The sequence below is a fragment of the Emys orbicularis genome, chromosome 3 (genome assembly GCF_028017835.1).
Source record: "Emys orbicularis isolate rEmyOrb1 chromosome 3, rEmyOrb1.hap1, whole genome shotgun sequence".
NCBI lineage: Eukaryota > Metazoa > Chordata > Testudines > Emydidae > Emys > Emys orbicularis.
In genome coordinates this window covers 76631095-76645314 of record NC_088685.1, presented here as the reverse complement: position 1 = coordinate 76645314, position 14220 = coordinate 76631095, and the positions used below count along the sequence as shown (strand labels likewise).

At 45.5% G+C, this 14220-nt stretch overlaps 1 protein-coding gene across 1 annotated transcript in view; it reads left to right on the top strand.

Annotated features, from left to right (window-relative positions):
• MMS22L (MMS22 like, DNA repair protein) overlaps positions 1-14220 on the top strand; it is a 144313-nt gene that overhangs the window by 25288 nt on the left and 104805 nt on the right. Inside the window, exons 9-10 of the mRNA XM_065401695.1 lie at positions 333-446; positions 3155-3334. Coding sequence (XP_065257767.1) covers positions 333-446; positions 3155-3334 — 294 coding nt within the window. The remainder of the gene's footprint in view (positions 1-332; positions 447-3154; positions 3335-14220) is intronic.

Here is a 14220-nt window from a genome sequence, read left to right as displayed (position 1 = left end):
AATTGGTATTTAGTGCTGTTTCTTTTCATTAGTACTTAGAACATCCCTTTCATTTATTAAATATTTTTTGAAAAATCATTTGAAACTGGTTCAGTAAAAGCTTAAAAGTAATGCTACTTCTACTGTACATTGGTAGATAATGGTTCCTTTGCTGTGTGCATGATTTATTTTATATGTTAATGGAATAGTGCATTGTGCTTCACAAGAATCCTCTGTAATTGTGTATAAATTCTAAATTGTTGCAACAAAGAATGGAAATATTAGTATGTAAAATGCAACTTCAAATACCCTGCTACTCTGTGAGTGAATGGACTTCATATTTTCTTCACCAGGTTAGACCATCGGAGGCTCTAACTAGTCACCACTACCCCTGTAGCTGCATTAAGGAATTATGGGTTCTGCTTATTCATCTGTTGGACCACAGAAATAAAGGGTCTCATACAGAGGTAAGTGGGAACATTGCTGCATGCACAGCATGAGGAAAATATAGGAAAGTGTTTATATCCAAAACATTCAAATAGTGATTGGTCAATTACCAAATTAAGCACCAGATTGTGCCATGAATGCACTAGTTCACATCCAGCATGATGCAGAGTTGCACTGCCCCATCAGGAGCTTTAGGAGAGATTATGCTCCCTGACATACAAGAGACAAATGTGCCAGCTATGCCAACTTAGCCCCCACGCTTGAGAGTTCATTGTGTCCTGGTTCGAGCTTTGTCACTGGTAGCTTTCTTGTGGCCCAGGGCACTGATAGGGAGCAGTCCCTGTTTTCAGAAAAGCAAGGCAATAGAGGCTGTTACTCTGTATTGAGGTGGGAGGGGAACCACAAGAGAAGGGAAGTAGTCCTTGCATAAGTGGCGCGCGTACACACATACACACACACACATACACACACACACACACACACACACACGTGTACACACACACACACACACACGCGTGTACACCACTCACCCACCATTAGGCAGGTTTGCATGGCAAGGCCCAGCTACAATCTTTCCCTGAATATTTATTAAAAGACACTAGAAAAACTCTTTTGAAAGCTGCCAATCTTCATAAAATCCAAAGCGCTGTTCTTCTTTCAAATGGGTTTGTGCACTGCAGTAATGCGTATTTAGTCTGTATATCATCAAACAGCTTCAAGGTAGAGTATTCAGACTTTTTAATGTGAGCAGATATAAAAAAGTCTCTGGTGAAAATTTTGTTGTTAATTATTTGTACTACAGTAGCATCTACAAGTCAGTCAGGATCAGAGTGCCATTGTGCTAGGTGCTGTACAAATGCTGAGCATAACAAAGTCTATGCCCTGAAGATCTTATAATCTAATTAGACAAGACAGACAAAAGGTGGTTGAACAGAGGAGTGTTGTTCACATTTTTAGAAATGGTACATGTGCATGATTTGGGTAAAGGAATGGAGAGTATTCTTAAATTTGAGGATGACACCAAGCTGGCAGGGTTTGCAAGCAAAATGACCTTGACAAATAGGTATGAATTCAGCAAGCTGTAATTCAGTAAAGACAAGTAAAAAGTACTTCACTTAGAAAGGAAAAATCAAATGCACAACTACAAAATAGAGAATTACTGGCCAGCTGGGGGTTATAGTGGATCACAAATTGAGTATGAATCGTCAATGTGTTGCAGTTACGAAAAAGGCTAATATCATTCTGGGGTATATTAAAAGGAGTGTTGTATTTAAGACAAGTCCCACTTTACTCAACACTGGTGAGGCCTCAGCCTGAGTACTGTGCCCAGTTGTGAGTGCCCCACTTTAGAAAAGATGTGTGCAAATTGGAGAGTGTCCAGAGGAGAGCAACGAAAATGATAAAAGGTTTAGAAAACCTGACCTACCCTGTATAAGGAAAGGTAAAAAAAAACCCTGGGCACGTTTAGTTTTAAGAAAAGAAGATGGGGGGACCTGATAAGTCTTCAAATAATAAAGAGGGCAATGATCAATTATTCTCCATGTCCACTAAAGGTAGGACAAGAAGTAATGGGCTTAATCTGCAGCAAGGGAGATTTAGGTCAGATACTAGGAAAAGTTTCTAACTATAAGGGTAGTAAAGCTCTGGAATAGGCTTCCAAGGAAAGTTGTTGAATCTCCATCACTGGAGGTTTTAAGAATGGGTTAGACAAACACCTGTCAGGGATGGTCTAAGCTTACTTGCTATGGCTTCAGCTCAGTGGGCTGGTCTTGATGACTTCCTGAGGTCCCTGCCAGCCCTATAGTTCTACGATTCTATGATTAAGTGTCTTGCCCAAGGTCACAAAGGAAGTCTGTGATGGAACAAGAAATTGAATGTGAGATTTCCACTTCTCAGGCTAATGTGCTAACCATTGGACAATCCTTCGTTCCCATTGTGCTGGGCTGTGGCAGAGCTGGAGACTGTAAAAAGATCTCCTGAGTCCCCATCCAGTGCCTTTAACACAAGATCATAATAAATATAAAAATGTCAGGCTAGCTCCTTTAATTAAAATAAATAAATGTGTAGGCCTTGTTCTCTCTTACTGGATCTCTCCCTAGCTAATATTTCATATAATTATTTATCTGCTATATGAGGTGCAGGTAAACTGTTACCCATTTTGAGAACTAGGTTGTGTCTAAAGTTCCTGTTCCATTTGATATATTTTGTATATTCTGAGACTTTTTTTTTTTAAAAAGAATATTTTCATAAACTGTTTTTCACTATGAGGGTTAAATAGTTCAGTTTTTCTTTTGTTAGACAGGTCAACTACAGTCCACACCAGTGCAAGATGATTCTGTTTTCTTCATTCTTTTGAGGATGGTAGAATACACCCTCTTCTAGACCCCTGCTCTATGTGCTTTTGAGCTAGCCTGTAAAAATTCTAGGGGCATGTTCTCCCAGGATGACCAATGGACAATCCTTTTACTGCCCTTGTTTTCCATTTGCCTTCTGAAGAATAAAATCCTAAAATGGCTCTAGGTTTTCCCTGGTGCCACTTAACTTTGTTATTCAGTATTTTTTTAATGACTATCAGCTTGTTTTTTCCTTTAATACCAAAAGCACAATCTTAATAAGTAAACAGGATAGTATTGAGAGGAATCCCTTTAACATAGACTTAGGTTATTATTTAATCTACTCTACAAAGTCATTTAACACAGCCCTGGTTGGCTTTCTCTGTTCTCTGCAGTCTTTTTGGAACTGGGTGAATAAACTACTAAAGAAGGTCTTTGAAAGACCCAGTACTGCAGAAGGGATGTCTGTTTCTGAGCCAGTGCAGTGCAAAGATCCATTAAGTTTTAGCTGGTGGATTATTACTCATCTGGCATCACTTTACCAGTTTGACCGTAACGGAAATGTAGAGGAAAAGGTAGGTTTGTATTTTCTAATATTTTAACATTTTATTTAGACCTGTAATCTCATACAGGTATTTGGTGGTGGGGTAGTAACGTTACAGTAATTTTTGATGTCTACATTACAAAGTTCCTTTAAAGGTTTGTTAGGTAAAAAGCAAGTCCTTACTCACCTCTCCAGCACCCGAGTTCGTGCGGAGTTGGTATGGGGCTCACAATCTGTCAGAGACCAGACACCAATTCGTTGATCAACGGGCTCACACTATCCTTAGCTTAAAAGGCTTCGGAGTAAGTGTGGCAAGTTTATTAGGGGTGAGCATCAATATTTATACACAGAAGTAAACAAAGTGATTAACAGATCATAATGGTCATGCATAATCAATCAAGATTCTACAGGATAAAACAGGTTAAAATGTAGATTCAAAAAGACAAAAGGGGAGATAGCTACTTAAGGGGAGGGGGGGTGTCATGAGTAGTTCGCAGGTCAGAGCTTTGATTAAAAGTTCAGACAGAGACATCAAGTCTGGGTTAAGTTTAAGCTCATCAAAAGTTCAGACTCAACATTCCTCCATTTGTAGCTTTGGGATAACTATTTACCAAAAGCTACACCCCATTTTAAGGAGCCAAGGGCCGCTTGGCAATTTCAGCCTGGGCCAACTCGAAGAGAGTAAGGCCCTTGGCTGAAGTAGGAAAAGAATAAAGTGACCCACATGAGTCTATGAGGGAGGGGACACACTGAATACAGCAACACAGTATTATAAGGATTACTATGGCCCCAACAATACCCACCAAGAGTTTTTTAACCCACCCAAATCCAGGCAGCCAATTCCATAAGGCTCCCCACCAATCATAAGGTGGCTGGCCAGAGGAGTAGTTCTTAGCCATTTCCCTTAGATGTTTGGTACGTTGAAAAGTGTCAGAGTAGGTGTCATTTACAAAAACACAGCATTCTTCATTTATGAGGGCGCAAGTTCCTCCCTGGGCTGCTAACATTATGTCTAAAGCCATTCGGTTTTGCAAAGCTAACTGGCGCAGCTGGGACATTTCCCCAGCCTGATTCTCAAATAGGGTCGCAGTTTCATTGGTTAAAGATTCTAGTAGTCCCTGTAGACGGATGACACCACCCCTCAAGCTAATGAGACCAGCCCACCGCTGCCACGACAAACCATCACGGATATTAATATCTCTGAAGGTTTCACGGATGTTACGAACGTGGGGAAAATGAGGGGGAGTGAGGGAGGTGCGAGAAGGCAGTGTTAGCCACGCTAAATAACATGACCCTGCCCAATCAGGGGAGAGAAAGTAATAAGCTTTGGGCCCGCACACCCAGTATGTTCCATACAGTGCGTTTCGGGTATTCCATTGCTCAAAGTAGGAGGTAACCCACCACCCGTTGGACCACTGTTCCCCTGGTAATGCAGAGGGGTCGTTGTGCGAACTGCAGAGGCACAATTTGGTAGTGGTGTTTTCAAAGTGCAGTGTAGTACTGCTTGAGCAGTTGTAGAAGGCAATCGTATATCCCTTAACAATTAGTTGGACACCCTCGTGATCTGAGCAGGGCTTCTTAAAAGCTGACTCTGAAGGCTTGCCCACCCATGAAAAAGTTGGATCGGGGTGAGGGATCCACATATGGGATAAGTGGGATGCGCAAGGCTTGAAGCCAAGATTTTTACTAAAGGCGGTGCCATTAAAATACATGTTGCATTTACTTGTTCCCACAAAAGTTGACCCCTTTTCTTTAACAAAACACAGTGATCCTGTCTGATTGGTTACCCTGAGATATCTGTTAATTGGCACTCCTGTTTTGTCCCATGTAAGATTGTGTTGGACTGGATTTTTTTCTCTAGCCGGTGGCATCCAAGTCATATTAGCAGTGGTCAGGGGAATGGGTGTGAAGGGGAGTCCCTGTTCTGCATTTACTGGAAATTGAGTACATACCCAGCAATTACTTCTATTTCCTAAAATACGAGTTTTAACCTCGTGGGAATATCTAATAAAAGCATTATCTTCATAAGCAGAAAATAAACTAAAAAGGCATAATAAAAAACATACAGTTGTCAGAATAAAAGGTCCTCTCATTTTTGCCGAGTCAATTTAAGTCTGATGTCTGAAAGAGGTAAGCTGGTCCACTGGTCGGAGGCAGTGTCCTCAGTGGTGGCAAGAGCTGCTGGTCCGTCACTGTGGTCCACTACGGCTGGCTTGACGTGGGAGTGGTGGATCCAGGATTTGCGTCCTTCCAGGAACACTGCAGTCTGGGTTGTTAAAAGAACCTGGTGGGGTCCAGTAAACCTCGGCTGGAGGGTGTCGCCACAAACGAACTTTTTGGCCCAGACGAAGTCCCCTGGTTGGAACGGGTGGATCTGTTCTTCCAGCGGCACGGTCTGGGAAAACTGCGAGGCTTTCCAAAGGGTACGGAGGCGAGTCTGTAGGGAGAGAAACTGGCACGCGGTCATATGATCCCCTCCCAATAGTGAAACATCAGCACGTGGTAGCCCCCTGCCTTTGAAAGGGGGGTGTCCATAGAGCAGTTCAAAGGGGGATAATCCCAATACACGGGTTGGGCGAGTACGAAGGTGAAACAGGACCAAGGGAAGTACCTGAGGCCACTTTAACCCTGTTTCCTGACAGTATTTAGCCAATGTAAGCTTAAGCTCCCTATTCATACGCTCAACTTTCCCGCTAGACTGGGGGTGGTAAGGTGTATGAAAGGAGTGTGAAATGCCCAGTCCTTGTTCTAAACGGCCAAGGACATGACCAGTAAAGTGGGGTCCGTGATCTGAGTCAAGCACGAGAGGGATGCCAAAACGGGGTACAATGTCTCTAAGGAGAATCTTCGCCACTGTGGCAGCAGTACAATTAGCAGTAGGAAAAGCTTCGACCCATGAAGTCAGAGGGCAAACCAAAACAAGGAGGTGCTTTTTCCCAAAAGCCTTTGGCATATCTGCAAAGTCAATTTGAAGCCCCCAAATGTTGAAATGGAGCAGCAGGTGGAGGTCTTCCACCCTTAATTTTGTTAAGAGGCGCAGCAGGTCCATTACGCTGACATGTGCTGCATGCTTTCACTATTGACAGGCAGTAGGGTTGAATGCCTGGAGCATACCAAAAGCGAGCGATGGTGTCCACAAGGGCGTGCGTGCCGTAGTGACCCCCCTTATCATGGTGCCAGCGAACTGCCACGGGGTATGTGGAACGAGGGAGGCAGGCTCGGCCATCCGGCATAAGCCAGGTCCCTTTGACCAGAGTGGCTCCGAGGCTCTCCCACGACTGTAGTTCAGCAGCGGGTACTGGTACGGGGTGCGGTGGAGTAAAGGAGGAGGTTACAATAGCCAACGTGGGCATGGCTAAGGGTAAGACGGCAGCCGTCTTGGCGGAGGCGTCAGCCAAGGCATTCCCACGGGTGACGGGGCTATCATCTTTAGTATGGGCCCGGCAGTGAACTACAGCCAGGACCGAGGGTTCTTGGAGGGCGTCCAAAAGCTTGTGGATGAGGGAGAGGTGCTGAATGGGTTTACCGGCAGCTGTCTGGAAACCTCAAAACTTCCAGAGGTGGATGTGACAATGCACAACTCCAAAAGCATACTTGCTATCAGTAAAAATGGTAACGGTCTTACCAGCGGCCAACTGGCAAGCTCGGGCCAGGGCATAGAGTTCGGCGGCTTGGGCTCCCCAGTTGCCTGGCAGTGAGGCGGCCTCTTGAATGTCCCATTCAGAGGTGACTGCATAACCGGTGAAACGCTTGCCATCAACATAGAAGGAGCTTCCGTCCGAGAAGAGGATGCAATCAGGGTTGTCCAGTGGCACGTCAAACAGGTTGTTCCTTATCTGTAAGATGCTATAAACTACTTCCACACAGTCGTGCTGATCCTGGAGGACTGGCAGGTCAGGAAGCAAGGTAGCTGGATTAAGGGGCCCACACCTTTCAAAAATTAGGTTAGTGTCTTCTAAGAGTTCGGCCTCTAGCTGTTGCTGACGATGGGCCGAAAAGACTTGGGCTGTGCCCCTACGCAGAAGGGCTGACAAGGCATGAGAGGTCCAAACCGTGGTAAAATGACCCAGGGTCAGGCTCTTTGCCTTTGTGATCAGCAGGGCAGCTGCTGCCAGAGTCCGGGTGCAGGATGGGGTTCCCTGAGCGACAGGGTCGATCTGCTGAGAGTAAAAAGCAAGCGGGAAATGGTGGGGCCCGCTCAGCTGGGTAAGGACGCCACTAGCAATTCCGCCCCTCTCGTGGACAAAAAGGTGAAAGGGTTTGCTGTAATTGGGGGGGCGGAGAGACATGGAGGAGGCCACTGTCCTTGAGTAACTGAAAGGCTTGGATCGTGTCTGGGGACCACTGCAAAGGGTCAGGAGCAAGGTTAGCAGTGAGTCGGTGGAGCGGTTTGCTTAACTCCCCGCAGGACGGCAATCAGGGGCGACAGAAGCCAATTAATCCTAAGAAACCTCGAAGTTGTTTCTTGGTGTTTGGCAGAGGGCAGTTTTGGATAGTCTTTATGCGGACTGGGTCCATTTGTCTCCCCTCTGGGGTTAACAGGAAGCCCAGATATCGGACCTTCTGTGAGACCCACTGAATCTTGTTAGGGTCTACCCTGTGGCCTCTGGTGTGTAGGTATAATAAAAGTGCCTTACCATCGATGCGGAGGGCAGCTTCTTCGCGGTTACCTAATAGGATGTCATCTACGTATAGGACTAACGTGGATCCCTGCGGACTGGTGAAGCCTTCCAAGTCGTGGCGGAGGCATTGGCTGAAAATCGTGGGGCTGTCTCTATATCCTTGAGGAAGTCGTTGCCAGACATAACTTTGTCCCTCCCAGGTGAAACCAAAGAGATACTGAGAGTCTGGGTGCACAGGAATGCTGAAAAAGGCTGATTTTAAGTCAATAACAGTGAACCACTCAGCATCCCAGGGGATTTGGCTGATGATAGTAGCTGGATCAGGAACTACTGCATGAAGAGGGACCACATACTGATTAACAACCCGTAGATCCTGTACAAAGCGCCAACGAATAGGGTCTCCGTCCTTTTTAGGAGGCTTTTTGACAGGCAGTATAGGCGTGTTACAGGGAGTGCGCTGAGGGCGGACTAGCTTTTGTGCAATGAATCCCTCGATAATGGGGCGGATGCCCTCCCGGGCTTCCAGCGACAGGGGGTATTGAGGGACTGACGGGGGGGTTAAGGAGGGCTTCACTTGAATCCTTACTGGCTCTGCCGAAAGGAGCAGGCCAACATCAGTGTCAGAAATTCCCCAGAGGGTTAAAGGCAAGTCAGTGAGGTCAGGGGAGAGAGAGGGGGGGGTTTCCCAATTACCCTGAGTTGGGGCAGAATCTCCTAACACTGTCATCAATAATCCTACCCCTTCAGGAGTGCAGGTTAAAGTAGCCTCAAGCTTACAGAGTAAATCCCGGCCCATCAAAGGGATCGGACAAGCTGGGGAAAAAAGAAAACGGTGAGAAAAACATTTATCAGCATAAATAACATTTAGAGGCAAAGTGAGTCCCAGAGACTGTGGGTTGCCCTCCACCCCAGTTGCAGTTTTAACCTCAGAGGATAGCCAGGGAGAGGGGGCATGATTTAAAAGAGAGAAAGTAGCTCCAGTATCAATGAGGAAAGAGACAGGCAGTCCTTGGACTGAAAGGGTTAGACGAGGCTCTTTGCTGGGAGCGGAGAAAGTGAGGAAGGAGCCGGCTAAAGACATTAAGGAAATAAGACCATCACATTGTTTGCCTTCGCCCCCGGGGTACCGTCATTGAGGAGGCTGAGTTTGCTGCAGCTGCTGCTGTTGCCCGTAGTTGATCCAGGCCTGAGGAACGGGCTGGGCTGGTGGTGCAGGGGTGTATTCGTCCCTGGTGTAAGTATCTGCGGATGCGACCGGACCCTCTGGGCGTCCCCAGGGGAGGGATATGCATCCTGCTGCATTTGCTTGATCTTTTGCCTAGTAATTACTCCTCCCGAGGTGTGCCCTTCCATTTCCCCCTTATCCCTCTGCAGAGATTCCGATCTGGAGTCCTGCAGATTCCCCTCTGCGCCCTGGAGAGAGTCCCCCTGCGGAGGAATAGGGGCAGGCGCAGTGGGGACCAACTGACGAGTCAAAACACGCCGTGGTTTACACCCTTCATCGAAATAACATGGAGGGGATTCACTCTCGGGAGAATACCTGACTGTCATAATTTTTAAAGATTTCCACAGCTCTGCTGCTGTGTCCCAACAAAACCAGTAACATAACTGTCCCGGATGGTCTTTTTCGATCTGGCTCCTTACTCCTCTTAAGGCAGCCTGTTCGAAAGAGCCATACGAAGGCCACCTCATCTCCGGGTCGGCCAATACCGCGGTATACCCAGTCCAATTCCTTACACACAGTGTGTACAACTTCCTCCTAGACATTTCTGTCTGTACTGGGAGTTTCCCTTCGTTCCATAACTTATTTACAATCCCCAACGGACTCTCAAGAGGCACGCTAGTCCCTTGACCCATGGTGTCTGACAGGAGCCCTCCAACTGGCGTTTATCCTGCTGTCCAGTACACGACCCCTCAATATTGAATTGGCTGGGAGAAATCTCCCGTGGCGCCTGCCAATTCGTATATGAGTGGTCTGACCACTGGACAGAGGCACCGCACCAGAAGGAAATCCCGGACAAGCCCCCAAATTGTTAGGTAAAAAGCAAGTCCTTACTCACCTCTCCAGCACCCGAGTTCGTGCGGAGTTGGTATGGGGCTCACAATCTGTCAGAGACCAGACACCAATTCGTTGATCAACGGGCTCACACTATCCTTAGCTTAAAAGGCTTCGGAGTAAGTGTGGCAAGTTTATTAGGGGTGAGCATCAATATTTATACACAGAAGTAAACAAAGTGATTAACAGATCATAATGGTCATGCATAATCAATCAAGATTCTACAGGATAAAACAGGTTAAAATGTAGATTCAAAAAGACAAAAGGGGAGATAGCTACTTAAGGGGAGGGGGGGTGTCATGAGTAGTTCGCAGGTCAGAGCTTTGATTAAAAGTTCAGACAGAGACATCAAGTCTGGGTTAAGTTTAAGCTCATCAAAAGTTCAGACTCAACAGGTTCATGATTTTAAGGTGTACTGTTTACAATCTATTCCATGAGCCCTGAGCATATGAATCTAAAAAACATAGATTCAGTCAGTAAACCAAGTAAGGGGACTAGAAAGTCCTGCTAGTTAGCAGTTCATGTACTTATTGCTGTAGCATATGTTTTATGCCTTCAGCATAACTGCTTCATTGAGTTCACTGCTTCAGTAACCGAACATATTAGAAGGATTATCTGCATTGGATGCTAGCGTCATGTAGGTTTTCTATTCTTTAAATGAGGTGTAAAGCTGAAGCATTGACTGCACTCAGTCGTTAATGCCACTTGTCATAAGAGTTAAGGGTGTTAATGTTGGTGCTCTCACTGAATTCCAGTCTGGCTAATTACATTCTGCCTATGTAATTTCCCTTGCAGTTTAAATTGCATTAATATTATTCTTAATTTCCTGTTCTAAACTGTTATGTAGTGTTGCTTTGTACTATTAAATAAACTGCATATTATTAAGATTGCTTGACACTTCCCATTAGAAGATCCTGTTTTCAATTATGTATGACTTTTTACCAAACTTTACCCATTTGGGCTGAAATTTCCCGTGCCAGATGTCTGCCGCAGGATGAGTTTTTTGTTTTTGTTTTTTTGAAAAATTTCACTAAAACTATTAAGCTGTTTCTGAGCATGAGGCTAGGAAAAAATATGTTGTTTTGCAATAATAAAAAACAATTGGCAGCCTTTTCTTTGGAGAACTCTAGTGCCCTGGTGCTTTGGAGCAGGGGCTTGAAATTTGGCAGTTTGTATTAGGAGAATGCCTTTTGTTGTCCCTGTAAAAATCCACCTGCATTTGGCCAGCATATGCTCAGTGGAGTCTTTTAAGACTATAGCAGCTAAAATCTCTGAAGAATCTGTGCCCACTGGTTATGGTCCTGGTGCTGATCAGACTGTGCGTGCCCACAGAGCAACTGAGCATGCTCCCTCCAGCCCAGGGCTATAAAGGTGGAATTGGACTTTCCCTGTAATGGTTGCTCCCAGCTTCCTTGGGCAGGAGTGGAACTGAAAGCAGGGAGCCTTTCATTCCTCTGCTCTCAGTGACCCCTCTGCTGAAATCCAGACAGCATGGGGGAGGAAGCCGTCTGGCTCCAATGCAAAGGGATTGGGGGGATGGGGTAGAATGGATTGGGATAAGGAATTTGGAGGGTGAGATTGGAAGTGGAAGCTGGCAGGCAGGGGGTGGGGAGGAGAGGGAAATTAGGACTGGTAATTGGGGGGAGACTGCGACAAGGAGCCAGTGGAAGACTGGGATTGGCTGGGCAAGGAGACTGGGACAAAGAGGCCTGTCTAATGTTGGTCCACATAGAAGATAAAAACCTACTACTGCTATCAGTTACCTCAAATGGCAGAGGTCTGTGCAGTGGTTCTAAACGTTCCAACCCTGCTGGTGAACCATATGGGTGTCAATATGATGCCACATGATGGAATTTCTATTTTTTTCAGATTGTTTTTTTAAAACCTAGGAAATTACATAAACACAAATTATGTTAAAGGAACATTGAAGTTGCAAAACCAAGCAAACAAAAGAGGTGGTTGTCTTTAGAATCCCAGCTTCATTTGTTGTAAAAGTCGGAAGGTGTGCAGTGAATGAGGCAGTGTATTTCATGAAGAGCAAGAATGTTCTCCTGGTTAGGGCAGTGGAATGCTGCCCTAGAGAATTGGATGCTATCTATGTCTCTCCCACAGAGTTCCTGTGTGATGTTAAGCAAGTCATTTAAACTTTTCACAAGTGGCTGCTAATTGTGTACTCCTTACTTTCTGAGTGCCCAATTGAGACCAAGGGGTCTGATTTCAGAAAAGTGCTCATCATTCGCAGCTGAAGTCAATGGGAGCTGTGCTTTGACCATATTGAGTAGTATATAATGTTAAGTACTCTGAAAAATCAGGTCCCGGGTGTCTCAAATTGGATACTTTTGACCTTTGGACCTTAATCTCACTGTGCCATCTGTAAAATGGGGATATCTTCCTTCCCCAAATCTCACCGAGGTGTTGTGAAAATAATTGAATTTGTTTGTGAAGCACTCAGATGGCATAGTGATAAGTGGCACAGAAAAGCCCATGAGATAATTAATAATTCTGTCTTCAGAGCTGGGTTTGAATAGTGCAGTAAATAAGGCATGGGACCACATGTGGAACAGTGAGGAGATAACTAAATAATGAATAGCTGCTCATTAAGAAAGCACCATCCATTCTGTACACTGAATTCCTGTGGAAAATATAGTACAGTAGAACCTCAAAGATATGAACACCAGAGTTACAGACTGACCGGTCAACCGGACACCAAGTGAGACCGGAAGCAACCAGTCATATAGCAGCAGAGACCAGAGGGGGGAAAAAAGAAGCAAATATTGTACTGTGCCTGTATTGCATCTTAAAAGTAGGCACATCTGGGCGGGCTGCCTGTCTTCACCTCCCCACCCCATGCGCGGGGCAGCCACTTACAGCAAGATGCTGGGATTACCAGCCCAAGGCAGCCAGAGCCAGCCAGCAGAGCAGGAGCAGCGCTTTCACCCCCCCTCCCCCGCCGGGAGGGGGATGCACTGATTTTCCCCCCACCCCCTCCATCCCCGGAAGGGGGACACACTGTTTTCATACACACACACACACACACACACACCCTTGCCGGGAGGGGGACAAGTTTGCAAAATCATGCCAGGGCTCAGTAGGCAGTTCAACTGCTGCTGAAGCCTGGCCTGGAGTTTCAGCTGATGGCTGGATCTGGAGCCTGAACTGTGCTTTCTTCAGTGTTACAAACATTTCAGAGTTACGGACAACCTCCATTCCTGAGGTTCCTGTAACTCTGAGGTTCTACAGTATGCAATTGTTTCAGAGTAGCAGCCGTGTTAGTCTGTATCCGCAAAAAAACAGGAGTACTTGTGGCACCTTAGAGACTAACAAATTTATTAGAGGATAAGCTTTCGTGGGCTACAGCCCACTTCTTCGGATGCAATTGTTATGGTTCCAAGGTGAACTGTAGCTTTGACTTGTTACTCAGTCTTTCCTTGTGCACACCTTTTAAATGACAGACTCATGCCTTTACCTCTCAGGGTGGAATCAATTCACCTCATGGTAAGGGCTTGTCTACACTTAAAAACACTATAGCGGCACAGCTGTGCCACTGTAGCACTGTCATAAATATAGAGGAAAGAGTAGCATAAAATCCCTCCTTGGCAGCTGTACTGAATTGCCTTACCTGTAAGGGGTTAAACAGTTCAAATAACCTAGTTGGCACCTGACTAGAAGGACCAATGAGGAAAGAAGATACTTTCAAATCTGGGTGGAAGGATTTGTTTGTTGCTCTCTTTGTTTGTTCCCTCTCTGGACAGAGAGACAAGCCAAACAGGTACAACATCTCCTGAAAATATACCTGGAATAATCCATCTAAAATCACAGAAATTGTAAGTAGGGGAAGGAAATGCGTTAGGTTATCTTTTGTTTTAGCTTGTGAATTTTTCCTATGCTACAGAGGTAGTTTTATTCCTGTTTTTGTAACTGTGAAGCTGAGCCTAGAGGGGGATCCTCTGTGTTTTAAATCTTTTTATTACCCTGTAAAGTTACCTTCCATCCTGATTTTGCTGGTGTGATTCTTTTACTTTTTTCTTTATAATAAAGTTTTTCTTTTAAGAACCTGATTTGATTTTCAGTGTCCTGGAGACGAAGGGTCTGGTCTGTGCTCACGTTGCTAAGGCAATTGGTTGGTGTATTATTCTCAAGCCTCCCCAGGAAAGGGGATGAAGGGGCTTGGGGGGATATTTTGGGGGGGATAGGGATTCCAAGGGACTCGTCCCTGAATTTTTGTGTAAATCACTTGGT